The sequence below is a fragment of the Prenolepis imparis genome, unplaced genomic scaffold (assembly GCF_030444845.1).
Source record: "Prenolepis imparis isolate NDT839.2.m4 unplaced genomic scaffold, iyPreImpa1.0 SCAF_4, whole genome shotgun sequence".
Lineage (NCBI taxonomy): Eukaryota > Metazoa > Arthropoda > Insecta > Hymenoptera > Formicidae > Prenolepis > Prenolepis imparis.
In genome coordinates, this window is record NW_028141162.1 from 6,694,041 (window position 1) to 6,711,019 (window position 16,979).

Below are 16,979 nucleotides of genomic sequence, written 5' to 3' on the forward strand. Positions count from 1 at the left end.
AAATATATATATATATATATATATCTCTACTTAGATTATTATCAATCGTTTTCTTCTTTTTTACTACTATTTATATATATATATATGTATATTATATAACCAAATACTAAAAATACAAATGTTTTGCATATAGCAGGTTTTAAAGTCATCAAACCTCATCCCAATCTGGTGATCTTAAAACGCACATCCATATACATAATATAATATTTGCAGCTTTGCCTACAAAATTAAGGAGCTCGTCAAGCGACTATTAATAATATATAAACAGGCATAAAGTGATCATTTATTATCGGTGTAATTCTCATAGATTGCGCAGAGATGGTAGCATGTAAACTTTACACCCTTTACAAACCACAATATTAATACCAATTATTTATTGAGCTTTTCACACGTACACCACTTCTCCAACTGTGTTGAGTGCCAACAGTTATCCGACATCTGATCTTTGGCGCATTATTAATTGCTCTTTATTACATGCACACACATATATATATATATATATATGCATATGCATGCATACACACACATATACACGCAGACACACACATACAGACATACACACATGATTATACGGCAGAAATACTTTAAAAGCTCCTTAATTATGCGAGCGCGCTAAATATTCGCTTATACTTAAGATATTCATATTTACACAAAGACCTCAGCTTTGTTTATAGTCTATACAATCATATAAATGTAATATTCAATGATAAAATTGTAACATAATAATGCCTAGCTTATCTAATGTGAAAGAGAATATTTTACACATCAAAATTACAATATTTTTTTCAATTATTCTTGTATATTCTGCAATATTAAATTACTATATATTACACTCGATCCTATTTATGTTATAGGATACGAATTAAATCAAACGTACAAGTCGTGTGTACCCATTTCTTCATAGTTTTATGTACAATCAGGCTGTAATTTCCCATCCGAGTAAAATAAGTATACTATTATATACAATATGACCCAGTGTCTAATAGAAATAAATTCTGATAAACAAGTAATATTCTAATTAAATAACTTAAATCAATATTGAAAGTAGGAAATAAATTCAACGAAGCTATAACCCAAGAAGCAGTCTCTTTCTGTCTCTTAATCTGTTGGGTATAGATCGATGAAATTCTCTCCTATTTTAAATATCATTAAATTCGGCATTTATTACTAGCGTGAGAGAAGCATTTTTCTATTAGAGTGCCGCCTGGTAGCCATCGAACCTTTGGGAGAAAAGTATTGATCAGAAAATTTGTATGCATACTATATAATTGAGCACTGCACTTATCATACTTTGTACATTCTATGCTTGTAACAATTGTAGCAATAATCTTTTTTTATCATATAATAAATATTTACTTGGTCTGTGATAAAAAATTGCATCTTTTTTTTTTTTTTTTGTACAAAACCATGTACATTCAAAAATGATAAAATTGGGTCATGTAACTTTTGATCCACAATTTTTAACACACATTGACTATGTATATTTTGTAATCATAATCATACAGATTCATATTCTAAATAGAATCCATTTAGAATATTTATCTGAGCGTACTTAAAGCTTTCACGAAAGCTGTTTACAGTATAATTATAACATAAATATTTCAAAGTTTGCAAAAAATAAAGGGATATTTGCAAGAACGCAATTAAGATAAATAATTAAAATCAATTAATTCTTAATATTTGTGTGTAATGAATGAAACATTATTTATTAAACAATATTCTAAATGTTTACTGCATGAAAAATTGCTATTATCAGAACCGCATAATAGATGCATATTTTTATGAAACGTTTGGACAGTGCTACATGATGATGACTACTCAGGCTCAGCTAGAACTTTAAATTCTCAACAACACACACATAATACACACACTCTAGCTCTCTTTCTCTCTTTCTTTCTTTCTTTCTTTCTGTCTCTATCTGTCTATATGTGTAAGTTATATTTATACAATATAAAACTAGATTATCTGTTCACAAAAACAATAATCGATATAAATCACATACATAGATCTTGTATATACGTATGCACATATAATTCAATGTAGTTCTAAATCTGTATAAGAAGAATAAGTATATTTTAATTACATTAACGCGAGAGAATAATTATAATAATAATGAGACAATTACGATTTTTATTTTTGCACGATATACTTCAATTACTATTAATTTAATAAAAATTTAAACAGTTTCTATATATACACAATAGGGAGAAAGGGGTGTGCTTTGTCCATCTTTACAAGAAATTATTTACAAAATATATTCATTCCATATATTACCTATATCAAATTAACATTGTATTAATTAGTTTTCTTATAATAATTATTCTTATCATCCTCGCATATTTATGCATATCTTCCAACGTTCACTGTTTGTATATTTCATGAATAAAGCAAAATCCTTTTTAAAAAAAGATTTTATACCCCGATTTCTCTGAATATTATATAACTCGAGACGAACTTCTTACTGAAAGACTATGTTTGCTGAGTTTGAAAAATGAAAACGTATAATAATGTAACTACAAACTAAATTGCTAAGTTGGTTAAAAGACATATACACATTTCTGTAATTACAAACATGAATAACAGCTTTCACATTTGTCATTGTCCTTATTACAATTTGTAAATTCATTATTCTCAATATTTAAGATGTAACAATTCTCAATATATCCAAAATCATGTGATATACAATTGTCCAAATACCAGATCAACAGCTTAAAAACGTTTTCATCTTTTTGCATAAGTACGAAAAACGTTACTACTTTATATCTTTCTTGAAAACTTACAGCATATGGCAAAAACTAATTCGTGAAAAATTTATATATCGTTATTTTATATATATATATGTATGTGCACACTTTACCTATACATGCATATACAGAAAACTTGTATAACAAATAGATGACACACAATAAATAAATATGTATACACAAATTAGACATGCTTAAACAGAGTCTGTCAGCAAAGTCGTCAGAGTAGCGATCTATATAAGCCCCACTAGTTAATAAATTTATTCACGATAAATATGTATTTTACTTACGGCAGTACAGTCAAATTCATATTTTTGACACTTAAACAATTTGGACTTTCTTTTACCGCTGTTATTTCGTAGTGATACAATGAACGAAAGAAATTATATGAGAGAAGATGATACCCGAAACATAAATAGTTCGAGTTTGAATTTTCTTAGATCTTTCTAAAGCTAACTTGCAGTTCCTTGTTTTTACATCTAACAGACAATAATGTTAGAAAATTGCACATCGAAGAATGAAATTTAGTACTCGAAGAAAGAATGAAACATCTGACTGGTAAAAGAAAGTTACATACAATGTCTCGGCAGTTTTGAGTTAGTTCAGTTACTTAGATTACAGTATATAATGCATTGTGAGCAAGTTAAATCTGAGTAACTAAACTTTGCTGTTTATCGGAGTACAACATAAATGAAAATGCTAGACGGTGAAAGAAAAGAATCGAAGCAGATTGCTTTTATTTTGTTCGCTATTCTTTTAAACATTTAAGAACATAACAATTAATAATTAATGACTTATAAAATATACTCTCTTTAAATGTCACAACAATATAATTCTTATGATCTATTCTTTAGAGAAAAGAAAAAAAAGAAAGAGAAAACAAAAAACGTAAAGAGAACGAGCAAGAAAAAATTCGAAGATACTATCTCTCATGTATGACTAACACAATGTTTTATAGCACAAAATGCTTTCGCACACCGTCTAGCTATTTCTTTTTTGACACAATACTCCCGATACATATAACAGCAACGTTGTGCGCTAATGTGACGCATACAGTTTTACCAGGTGGGATCCAGCCACACGGCGATCAAATACCCGTTTATGTTGGATTTACAATCAGACAGATGATAGGCCTTGACGAGCGACGGTAGCTAATCACTGTCAAGGTCACTTCCCGAAGGTCATTTGTTTTCTCGGGATATTCGCCTCCGTTTCGCTTGCTCCGCCGTTTCCGCTGTTACTAAAACAATGTTTGCCCACTGTACAAGGTGTTTGTAATTAAAATAGTATGTAAAACATATACAACTAACATCTATAATCATTATTTTTCATTTGTCAACTTTATTATTTGGATATATAATATTATGCCAAAAATTGTGGGAAAAGAGAAAAACAGTATAGAATTAAAATGTGATAATTAAGTAATCAATTTTATAATATATGTATATGTCATATAAATATATTTCGTGTGCGTGTAAAATATATTCTGAGAATACAAACAACATGCTTATCGAGGGATAAGAAATCGACACTTCTGCATCTCTAAAAATCGAGTATAATTGTGCCTTTTATAGATTATAGTTATTTTGGAAAAATAAATCGGTTACATACCAGCACCACTACGTGTTTTCCTTCGGTTAATATCGTCAGAGGTTCTGGATGCACCTCTAGTATTGCTTGCTGGTGTAGCTAGCGGTGAAGCTGTATTCTGCCGTACGGATCTTCTTGTCGTTACTTCGCCCACAGACTCGTTGCTAGATACAGAAGTGCCTCGTAACCTCTCCTTCCCGACAGTAACTGCCGCCGTTGCCGTCGCCGTCGTCGCCACCGCAGCTGTCATTGTCGTTGTCGTCGTCGTCGTCGTCGTCGTCGTCGTCGTCGGCGTCATCGGCGTCAACGTCGACGTCGTCGTCATCGTCGTCGTCGTTGTCGTCGTCATTGCAGTCATCGTCGTAATCATTGTTGTTGATGTTGATGTTGCTGTTGCTGTCGTCGTCATCGTCGTCGTCGTCGTCGCCAAAGCCGTACTCGGCTGCTTGGTAGTTAACAAACGGCTCTCTCTTTGCACTCTATTATTGGCATTGAAATTTAATATATTACTGGAATTAATTTGACTGCCAGAAACAGCTGTAGCTTAAACTCGCTCTAAAGTAGTCTTATCTTATTATGTAGTAAAACTCTCAAATCTGAGACTCTTTTTCTTTCTTTTTTTTTTCTTACTCTTATTTTCTGGGCATCATAAAAGAATGCATTCAGTGTTGCTTACTTTTGATCTTTAGGCTTTGGGGAAGCAGCGGATGTTTCATCTGACAATCGAACTCTTGCTTTTCCTACAGATTCAATCAATGGTTCGTCATCAGACGAATCTACTTCTACCACAATGAGACCTAAAAATATAAAAAAACGCTTATGTCACATATAAGTCTGGCTCAAGTATTATAAATCAGACGAGAGTTGGATGAATTTAAAATTGAAAATATGTATATACTAAAATGAAATTGAGAGGTAGCTATGTATCGAATATTGCAATATTCAATAATCTTCAGTCTCATTTCTTCAGTAAATCACAACTAATTTAACTACATTTATGCATAACTGATGTAACAGTTTCTACGAGGGGTTGGTCACTGAGGTGATTTTTGTACAAGGGCTAGGTAATTCAGCGGCAATCCAAAGGAAATTTTGGATAATTCAAGGCAATTTTTGGTAATTCTAAATAATCTTTAGCATTCTCTCAGGTAATCTTGGGTATTTTAATAGGAAATCTAAGTAACCTAAGGGTAATATCAAATAATCTGTAGGTAATGTAAGGTAATCTTTAATTTTTGAACTTAGTGAACGTCATTGATGAATTGTATCTTTTTACAATAATATACATTTGCAGTCGATTTTTTTAGCCGACGCTTCGTAAAAACGTGCTTTTTTATAATTTAAGAATTGTCGTGGGTAGGTTTTCGCGGTACCACGTCTTTCTCTCTCAGGCCACGAACACACAAGCATTTAAAAATTGCGAAATGCATTCTTATTTACAACTTTTGAGAAGCCATCGTCATTTAACGGTAAAACAAAACCTATATTACAATTTTCATGTATTGAATATTCTGCCGGTAATTCCGGTATTATTTTCATTTTTACCGCATTTTTTTATGGATGTATTGCAAAGAAAACAACAGTAACAAAAATTAAATTTTTATTCCCAACGTTTTTGGGAATAAAATTGACAGCGTTAAGAAATAATAAAATATTTTAAAAGTATATCAAAAAAATTTTTTTAATGTTTCAAAATAGGAAAAAATTTTTATTGTTTACAACAAAAAAATTAAAATATATATTAAAAAAAATTCTTTAAGATTAATTTTAAATTAAAAAAAAGGAATAATCGAAAAAAATATCATTCTAAATTCTAAGTATGATGGGCATAATTTGTATTAGGTAATCTTAAGTAATCTGAGGTAATATAAAGGTAATCCGTATCAAGGGTCATTTTTATACACTATAACCACTAGTGACCAATCCCTCGAGTTTCTATTATTACAGGCTTATATTTTCTTTCTTCCTCTCTTTCACGATAGTATAATAATTCTTTTTTTATATCCTAATAATTTACATATATAAAAACAGTCCTGTTTTTGGCAGTCTTTAATTTGTTACATTATAAAATCTATAATATATACAGCGTGTCCACCTACCACATTAGCTGATAATGAGAAATTCCTTAGTGAATTCGGATTTCCTCAGCGAAAATTTTATGAGAAATTATTTCGTTATATTATAATATTATATATATGTATGTGTTTTACGAAAGAATAAGTTGTGATGTTTAAGTGTCTTAAGTCATAAAATTAGATAATTATTTCATAAAATTTTCGCTGTAAAGAAGAATTTTCATGCAACTTCAAGTTCGTGAAGAAAATCGATTAATACTTGATGCGCTAACAGCTAAGCAGCCTGTATATGTAGAAAGATATATGTGAAAAAAAAAGAGATAAATTAAACAAATTTTTGTAAAAAAAAAACTTACTTTCTACACACAAAGAAATAGTAGCATAAGAAATAAATAAATACCTTTCTTAGACTTTGTCATTATGAATCCCTTCTTGCATTGCTCTTCCTTGCCAGGCACTTGTTTCTTTATAGAACCAGCCTCTTCTACACCCATGCAAGCTTTAATAAGTTCTGCCGCATTCTCTGAGCTTTTCCGTTTACCTGGTCTTGGCTGTGGATCGTCAGCTGTGTTCGATGCAACGGAACTCTCGCTCTCTTGCCTTTTCCGCTTCCCTATTTTTATTGTCGTGTTAGGAGACAGTTTCGATACCGCCAGTTTCGGACTTGCTTTCGCATAGGGTGATATACTACGGCGTTCCTCTAATTTATTAGGGCCGTGGGGGCTGCTCTTCGGAGTTTTCGCGATATCCGGGCTGTTCAACTTCTGCGACCTGGTTCTCAATGACCTCTTCTCATTGTTGTCGTTCGGAATATCTATCAGAAGCTGCTCCAGCAACGACTTGGGCGGTCTCTTGATATACTCCTCCGCAATGTTGGAGTTTAGCTTCTCCACGAAGGGGGTGCACCCTTCGTCGTTATCCTCTATAAATATGACATCATGTCGTCCCTCGAGATCCTGCTTCCTCCTGCGTTTACGCTTCAGGTGTTCGACGTCGCTGGAGTCCACCTCGGGATTCTGTGCCGCCGGACTCGGAGTTTCGTCCCGTTGCAGAACCACAGGATTGGAATACGTGTACAACGGTGGTGTAATCCTGATAGGCTGCGGATCTTCGCCGAGAGGCGACTGAATACCACCCACGCTCAGATCGCTGGAATCGTTGACCATTTTTTTAACTAAATCGTCCGTGACTTTTTGAAGATTCACAGAAGGCTCTCTGAGCATGATCTGACTCTGCTGACTTTGTACATTACACTTCTGATTTTGTTCAGTGCACGTTTCTAACTTAGCGGACTTTGTGTTCAGTGAAGAAATGTTACTATTTTTGGAAAGCTCGAACCGATCGGTCTGCCTGGTATCGTCCACTTTTACGTTAATTTTGGATTCGACTTTGATTTCTAGATTGCAACTCTCATTGTTCGAGCAAGAATTATCCGTCGCCGCGTTGGTATTCGCGAGCACACTGTCGGATTTTATCGTGACAACTTTACTATAAGCAACGTGATTTTGTATTATAGGCACACCATTATTATTATTATTATTGTTATTATTATTATTAATATTATTATTATTTTGTCCGTGAGGTTCGTCGCTTAATCTAATTGCACTGTTACTTTCTACAACCGCTTTCGTACTATCCTCAGATACGCTTTCCGCAGCTCTCGATTCTTCATGCTTAGAGTTTGCCTTACCCTGATCATTTTGGTTAACAGTACTCTCTAATTTAACACTAGAATTATCCTTATCGGAGAAATCCTTTGCTTGTTGATGCGCACATTGCAATAAGTTATTATCACTATTCATACTGCTGGTTATAGATGCTGTCATAACAGTCATTGTTCCCGTCACTAAAGGACTGGACACACTTTTGTCATTACTTGCTGCGTCTAAACTAACAACCAAATCACTATGTCCAATTCTCGGAATTGTTGATGATGTTTCACTAGACACATTCTTCGTGTCGTGCTCACCAGAGTTTGATATATTGCGATTCAACTGGTTTTCAAGATAACTCGCTACGGACACAGGACTTAACCTTTGCGGGCCACTGGACTTGAGAAGTTCCGAATGGGAATTTGAACACATATCACTACTACTAGTTGAGGAAGGCACGTTCTTATTGGTGGTTGATAAGGTGGGTTCCCCCTGTATTACATTCTTGGCGCTGCTCTGTGTCACTGATTCGGTTGCCGATGCCGGCCTATGCAAAGGTGACTCCCCTTGGTTTGGTGATTTTTCCGAAAGCGCATCCATCGACTCGATGCCGGAGTCTTCGCCGCCACCGCTGCTGCCGACTCTTTCGAGATTTGCGTCAACACCGATCCCAATAGGTACCGTTGTATTCTCGAGTAACTTTTGCTTGACCTTCGCCTCGGTCACGTTTATCTCACCGATAGGTAAGATCGGCTTGTTTGCGGGTACATCAATGTTCTGGGATCTAGAGACTTGGTCCACCGAATTACCGATTACCGTATTGCCTGATGTAGTCTTCAATAAACTAATCCTTTGCGACGCGCTATCTATTTTGCTATCCGTCGCCGGTCTGTCGATTTGTTGTTTTACAACATGGTTTTGAATTGTCTTCTTATGACTAAAATTCAACTGTTCGACTGTCTTGTTGTGTCTGTTCAAAATGGAATTTGCTTCGCTCTTGGCAACCATATGATTTTTCAGCTGCTGACCGATGCTTTGACTCTTGACAGTGGCAATATAATTCTCCCTATCAGATTTACACTTGACGGAGAGTATTCTAGCCATAGGTGGTTGAGAATTTTTTGTCGTAGTCTCTGTGTGAACTGCTATCTTATTCTCAGGATTGTTAGATGGATTTCTAGAGTCGCCCTGCTGCGCCGACGAATTTGTCGATTTTAAACCAGAATCGCCCTCAAAGGATAGACTGGCATTTGCTTTTATACTTGATACTGTACTTGCGGAACATTCAGAAGCTGCCTTCTGATTGTTAAAATGTGTAACTTCTGTATTTGGAGATTCTGCAACATATTCAAAAATTAATTACATCATATGCATTTTTATATAAATATATAGATTTTATAATTATTATATTAAAATAGAAGAGAAAAAAAATATATATATATATATATTTTTTTTTTACCTCCTAAATGCAGATCTTTTTCATCGATTAAACTTAACCGTCTTCTCTTGTCTTGGCTTATTAAGTCTTTCTTCATGCCATTAAGCTCTGTTAATCTGGGAGCAACATTAGTCAGCGAATTACTCTTTTCGATTGCTGATTTATTAATGTCGCTATCGCTCGTTCTTCGAATTTCGCCAACCTTCTTGACAGTATTAAAATCACTCCCAGTTAAAAGTGAATCTGATTTTCTTATTGATTGAGTTGTATCAGCCTTATAAGCAAGCTTTCTCCATTTCACTTGATTATCTAAAATTCGACCTCCTGACAGGAGGTTTTGTTCCCGATGTAAACCATCTCCAGATTCTGATTTCTTCTTAGAATCTCTTCTTTTTGTTTTACCTGTAATAAGAACATATAAATTATAAAAAAGAAAGGAAATTACAATTAATAATTATATATATATATACACTAGTTATGTAAAAATATTAAATAGATTCTCTCTCTTACCTCCGCCTATTTTATGTTCTTGCATATGATTTTGCGCATCCAGATCCACTTGACTCTTCGTTAAAACTTGCGGAGTATTTAAAGACTGATTTACGATCGCAGATTTATGCTTCGAGGGAGACGGTATTCTACTATTCAGTGGTATATCATCTACATCGCTGTTTTTACTCGTACATGGCTTAGTAATAGTACCAGTTTGTAGTCGTACAGCATCCACCGGTAGTTCTTGTTTTAAGGCATTGGGTTTGGTTATAGCAGTTTGCAGCATATTACCCATTTTGCAAACGGTATTAGCACTGTTTATCATTGTGGAATTGGACAAAGGTAATTTTGATGCAGATGAACCCCCTATTATCATGCTCAATGGTGATTTCTTTTGCAGCAACTTGTTTCCATCGATACATTCCTTCATCTTCTTCAATTTACCTCTCCTCTTGATTAGATCACTCTCACCCTCACCCTTCAGAGACTTCTTTTCTTTTTTTCTTTGTACTACTGAAGCGTTACGTCCTCTTAAAGAAATGTGTAACGGAGGCACTCGGGGTTGTTCATCACCGTTCCCTGTACTCGGAACACCACTTGTGAAAATTTTATTCATGGATTTATCAGCTTTTCGCATGGGCGGCGTATTCACGAAGGAAACGTCAACTTTGTAAGCCGGTGTAACGGGCTCGGATTTTTCCAATTTCAATCTTAGTTTGATTTTCTCTCCCGGCATCGGACTATGCGCGGTCTCTCTGCTAGATTTCAGTCTGCTATGCTTTAAACTTCCTTCGCTGGCCGTAGACTTGGCCGTTGTTTCGGAATCAGACTGATCCGTGTTTGTCGTCGTGTCGTTTCTCCTCGAGAAGTTGCTGTCCGCGTCGTCGTCGGAAAATATAGAGTTTGATCTGTCGTTTGACGGAGATGGAAAGGGGAAGAAATCGTCCTGATTATCTACCGCACTCTCCGGCTCCGAATCTGAACTTTCACTGGGCATCGGTTCCAAGTGTCCTGTTAAAGGATTGATTAGAAACTGTCTTATCTTCCCGCTTGAAGTGTATTCCGGTTCTGGCTCCGGACTCTCTTCTTTCGGTTTCGAAGACGCGGAAGTTTCCGTTTTAGCGACGGACGACGAAGCAATGCTAGGAGTAGAATTATTTATATGAGACCCACATTGAGGAAAGGCACCTGAAACCTGATTCGAGACTGACAGACGTGTGGTGTTGACTTGAGCACCTTGCGGAATAGAATTGCTTTGTGCATTCCATGTGGTCCCATTAGCATTGCTCGTTGAGGGGGATTGATAATTTCTACTGAGGATATTTTGGCTCTGTCCGTAACGAAAATCAGTACTCGCACTGGTATTGATATTGACGTTCTTCACTTGATTATGATGCAGTTGTTGTTGTACATTAAGAGCCTGATTTTGTTGATTTAAATGCGTTTGCTGTGGGACCTGTTGCCTCGGATAGGACGATGGAGTTTGCTGACGTTGACTGTTTAAGTAACCTAGCCGTTGTTGCGGGACGCTTAAGCCTACTGTCGAATGTTGTAGCAATTGTTGTTGATTTTGTTGTTGTTGTAATAGTGACTGATTGCTAAGAGATGTGGTTTGCAACGACGTGTTTATATTTTGTTGATGAAGTAGACCTTGCTGCGCCGTCGATACTTGCGGGATAATTTGTTGATTTATTGGTTGCTGTTGTTGCTGCTGGAGTAACAGTTGACGTTGTTGCAAAGATGTTCTAATTTGCTGCCCATTTACCGGGTGCCTGGCAGAAAGTTGATTTTGCATTTGAATCTGCGAAGCAGTCCTGTAAGCCAATTCTTGCCTAATGTTGGGAAACTTTTGCTGCGTTTGTACTTGATTGTGTAAAGTCGATGTAACTTGCTGCTGCATCTGTCCACTGGGCGGCACTTGATGCACCGCTTGGGGTGGTATCATGTTTTGTCCGGTGCTACCGCCGATTACATTGACCGTATGTTGATGCGATGGAAGCGTCGACGGTTGATTAGCGTTGACAGTCGCGAATGCCGACGATGTAGAAGTCTGAGATAAGTCAGGAATAACAGTCGTCGTCGTCGTTGTCGTCGCTGTTCGAATGCCTCCGATCAAGTCTTCGTTTCTCAAAGTGTCCGGTAAATTCGGTGGCGACTCGTTAGGCGACGGGAGATCTTTCCTTCGAACTGTAGGCTTCTTGGTGGGTCTCATACGATTGGTAAGTCCAGAATTGTCGATAACAGCCGGTGGTAACATCTTCTGACCAGGTACGACGTTATTTGAGTGCGAACCAGCATCATTTTGTAAAAGATTTACGAGTAATGGACTGGACAGGGCGACCTGATTTCCGCTACCGTTAGAAGTCCCTGCCAGATTGGTACTGTTGTTTGGTGACAGACTAGATGTTGTAGCAATCGTCGTGGGCTTGTATTGATTTGTTAGTTGTCCAACGGTAACGACCGGTTGGGTGGTCGTATGACCGGTCGTCAGTGCCGTAACCGTTGCCAAACTTTCCTGAGATGGATAGGGGGGCGGCGGTTGCGCATGGTGTTTGAATTGCATCGTATTCTTAATTGTTGTAATCTGCGATTCGCGATTGTGTATTGCTTGAGCAGCGTGCGTCATACTGGCAAATGGGAAAGGACCATTGTAGTTGTTCCTGGGCGATGCATTGGAATTAGCTACTTGCTGGTTCCCAGAAACGCCAACATTGCTCGTTGATGTGGATTGGACTGATTTCGCAAGAAACGGTGGAATAGGATCACAGTCAGTGGGTGCAACTACATTTGGAGAACGAAATTGTGGAGCTTTTTCCGACGATGTTCCTGAAAGAAAAAAAAAAATTACATATGTACAATTCGATTTACATTTTGTGTGTGTGTATATATTATATATTGTATTTTTATCAATTTATTTTGCAATTTATGAGAGCTTACCAGCTGCTATTATCTGAGCAACATTGCGTAGTGCTGACGAAATGCTGGTGGAATTACTGGGACCAGGCAAAGCTGTTGAATTAGCGTCAGCAGTAGCTGTATTACTAGTAGCATCGCTTTGCGATTTTGTTCCGCCATCTTGCGCGGTTCCAGAATGCAGCACAATTTCTTGTGCATCTCCACCGAAGCGACTGGCTATTCGCAAAGATATTACCTGTAAAAGAATATAATATGTAATACTTCATATTTATTTTTTATCACAAACAAAAATATTCATATCAATTCATAAAAAATATTTTTTGTATTATATTTGTAAAAAAAAATTCAACCATTTATTTATTATATAATTACCTGATCTCCTTCGACTTGCACTGAAAGTATGCCAAGTTGTGTAAGCGTCGGAGAGCCCTGAGCTGCTAACTCTCGAAGTCGCAGAGCAGCTTCTCTGGGTATTGAAAATGTTACTCTGACAGAATTCCATGGTTCTACCTTATTTACTATCAGCCCATCTCCTTTTTCTGCAAATCGTAAAAATACATAAGCTAAACATAGTCTGCTCATTAATACTATATTATTTAAATAGCAAATACATTATTGCTACACACATTGTCTTGTTTGGATCATTAAACATTTATTACATATTATACTTATTACATTGATTGGTTTACCTTTGCAAAGCAAAGCATTAAGACGATCGACGATAATTTCAAACTTCTGAGGAAACTCTGGATCCGCAAGATCACCCTCGCACGTTACCACCGTCTCAATCAGATCACCATCACTATCTGCCGCCATGACTGTAATATATCCATATATAGATATAGATTATAGATATATATTATCTTAATATTATTAATAAAAAATAAATTTATCTTTATATAATAAAAAGAATATAAAACATCAATATATAGTAATAATAATAAAACAATTATTTTTAACATTTGCCAAGTTTTAAGATGCTGAAATAATAGTGATTGCAATCCTAATGTAATATTTGTAATTGATATTATGGATATACATATATAATAATATAAAAATTTAATTAGTAGTTTAATACAAAAATTTTATTTATTTTACATAAAAATTAATTTTTTAATATAAAAATTTAATTTATGATTTAAAATTTAAATAAAGTTATATACAAAAATTATTAAAAAATTACAAACAATTAAATAAAAATATTTTCCTCCTTTCTTTCTCTCTGTCTCCTCCCCTCCTCTCTGCCAGTCAACCTGTCTCTATCTCTTATACTCCCTTTCTCTATTCACAAAAATATTTCTTTTATCAATGTCATCTCAAAAAGTAATTTCTCAGATAAATTTAATTGTTCAAAATCGCAGAACTTGATAGTTTCAATCCTAATGTCCACTTGATAATGTTCAATAAAATGATAATCAGCATAACCATAACCACAATTATCTCTTACTTGAGCTTAACACAAAATCACAATTTATATATAAATAATATAATATTTGCATATAATAAAATATACGTACCAATCATAAATCACATAACTACCCAGAGAGTTTAGGAACGCCTCAGGGTGTTGCTCCAATATGTGTGATGATGAGATGTCGTGTATCAGTTGTACACCGACAGCCCCAAATCACACCGGTATAAGCTACTAATCTTGTTTACTGTCAAACAAATTAAAAATTGGAATAATTAAATTATATAGAAAACAAACATTATTAAAACAAGTTTTTATGTGTATGTGTATATACATATAATCATTAATGTATATAAATAATATAATATTGTTAGATAACACTACATATTCCTAACACGTGCACATGTGTTAACAAAATATAATAATTTGCAAATGCAATAATATATATAAATATATATAAAATATATCAAAAAGTCTTTTCTAATCTTTCTAAAGCTCTAAGAAAATAATATGTGTGTTTAAATGTATTGTAAGAAAATAATGCACAAGGTTGTAGCATATATTTCAGAAATATTTTAAATGCACAGAAAAACTTTTAATCGAATAATTGTAAACATGTCAAATACATATCCAACACACATATATAATAAATTAAAATTAACAAATGTTTCAATTTTACTCTTGCAATATTTAGACAATTAATACTAAAATTTAATAACAAAAGAAAAAAAAAAAAAAAAAAGTAGAAAAGAAAAAAATGAAAACACTTCTTATACATATCACATATTATGTGTATATAGTTCTCTAGCACATTATCTGCCAATAATATAAAATGAGACACACACACACACAACACATATATATCCTTTCAAGAATACCATAATTTTTAATAATATATTTAATATTTCGGATTCGCGTGCACGTATGCGTTGGAAAATATTCGACAAAGAGTGGCCTGTAGATAAAATCTTTACCAAGTGGAAAAAAAAAAAAAAAGTTTTCAAGCCAGTAATTTACATACTAGTGTAGAAAGATAATTATCCAATGACAATGACACAAGAGAGAGAGAGAGAGAGAGAGAGAGAGAGAGAGACAGTACCGTGTGGAGGAAAGGTGTTATTTACCGCACAATCGATAAAAGCTTGTGCGGAGAGGAAGAAAATGACAAAAACATGGGCGCATAAACAAAAAGTGAGGCCCACCGAGCGTTACTAGGTTATAATTTGTGGACGATTTGCGGGAAAGGGCGAAAAGGGGTTTCCGTCGCGGTATCCCGGGGAGCCTCTTCGACGCTCGGCCGAGCGTCGGCCGTGGTACTTGAACCCGCGTAAACGATCCCCCGGATCGGGCCGTCTCGCCGTCTCTCCTCTCGAACGGCAATTAAAATCCACGGGTGCAGAAGCTTACGAGGCGCGGGGGCACCCGAGCGCGCCTCAGCAACGTCGGGAAATAGGTTATAGATGGGATTTTTTGAGCTGGGCGCGAGACGCGGAGTCGCGTGTCGACGGGATAGGAGGGTTCGGCGGGTCGGACGGCCCGTCCCCGGCTGGCAACGCAATGACTTCCCTCGAAATACGGCATCCAGAGCATCGGATATCGAGGGGGGGCCCACCATTTTGTCACGTCGGGGGAGGTGTACGTGAAGTGGGCTCCTCAAGCATGCTCAAAGATAGACCGTCAAAAGTCGGAATGATTTTTCTTTCCCCGGAGCCCGCCGTCCCCCCCTCCGCTTTGGACACGGCGGCGGCGGCGTCTACGTCGGCCAGCCGCGGATCCGCGGCGGCGAGGACGACCGACTCGGGCCAGCGGGCCTCACTTCCCAAGTCGCGCACAGCGCCGACTTGGATACCGTATGAACACAGGAAAATTTCAACGTTACCCCATTTCTTTCCGACACTGTCGCGGGATTTCACGCGTCCGTAGAACACGCAGGCACACCGCCCGGCCACTGATCTTAATCCGTAACACACCGCGCGGCCCTTATTCCACTCTCAGCACACAGCGCGCGGTAGGGATCGCGAAAAAACTCGACATAATCGCTAATATAAAGAGACAAGTCATAAAACGCCATGAACAATAACAAGGTGCCGCCATTTGCAATGCGTACAACTGACATGCGCAAATCAATCGCGCGGGGCACGCTGGGTATTTTACGAGGCGCGCCATCTTGCTCCATCGTTTTACCATATATACGTCCCATAACCTCCAAACGCTTCCAATTGTCGTCGCAATTTTCTCCTAAATGCCAAGTATCATCGAGATTAGCTTGATGCTTGTTGTGTGTATCCTAATGTCAATCTTCGTCATGTAATTTACAGAGAATTGCGCTTATCACGTCTAACAATATCGTATCATTTATATATAATTAGATGAAAAAATGCTCAAATATTAAGGAGCTCTCTCTATTACAAAGTTATTTTAATTATTAGATAAATCTGAATCATGTTATATATTGCATACATGATAAAATTAAAAAATTCTCTAGCAAAAATTATTGGCAAATTCGTTATAAATATTAATACAAAGCTAATGAAAAGTCATAATCATTAAAATAAAACCTTTCATAAAAGCATATTTGATATATATATTTATATATATAATATATATAAGTATATATATATTGCATTATAATATTATATACACATACAACAATCTAAATAC

The 16,979-nt window shown here is 35.9% G+C and overlaps 1 protein-coding gene across 3 annotated transcripts; it reads right to left on the reverse strand.

Annotated features, from left to right (window-relative positions):
• Nucleotides 1-343: 343 nt before the first annotated feature.
• On the reverse strand, nucleotides 344-16,745 carry LOC145934976 (uncharacterized). Of its 3 annotated transcripts, none has more exons than XM_083035927.1 (11): nucleotides 16,198-16,743; nucleotides 14,425-14,565; nucleotides 13,597-13,725; nucleotides 13,280-13,446; nucleotides 12,929-13,142; nucleotides 10,010-12,817; nucleotides 9,521-9,901; nucleotides 6,810-9,398; nucleotides 5,011-5,131; nucleotides 4,356-4,813; nucleotides 344-4,003 (listed from the first exon to the last, which is right to left on the reverse strand). In XM_083035927.1, exons 2-11 carry the CDS (start codon nucleotides 14,429-14,431, stop codon nucleotides 3,912-3,914), a joined length of 6,966 nt encoding a protein of 2,321 aa, XP_082892053.1. In that variant the 5' UTR covers nucleotides 14,432-14,565; nucleotides 16,198-16,743; the 3' UTR covers nucleotides 344-3,911. The 3 variants fall into 3 exon arrangements, with proteins under 3 accessions (XP_082892053.1, XP_082892054.1, XP_082892055.1); XM_083035928.1 differs by having other exon boundaries at nucleotides 344-3,984; nucleotides 16,198-16,742; XM_083035929.1 differs by lacking the exons at nucleotides 344-4,003; nucleotides 4,356-4,813; nucleotides 5,011-5,131 and adding an exon at nucleotides 6,165-6,692 and having other exon boundaries at nucleotides 16,198-16,745.
• Between the last annotated feature and the right edge of the window lie 234 nt (nucleotides 16,746-16,979).

Bases quoted from the DNA above. Each gene is read 5' to 3' on its own strand.
- LOC145934976 (XM_083035927.1), bottom strand. The intron at 13,143-13,279 runs GTAATTATATAA...ATTCTTTTACAG, and splicing joins TGCAAGTCGAAGGAGATCAG to GTAATATCTTTGCGAATAGC. The intron at 5,132-6,809 runs GTATTTATTTAT...TTATATTTTTAG, and splicing joins AATGACAAAGTCTAAGAAAG to GTCTCATTGTGGTAGAAGTA.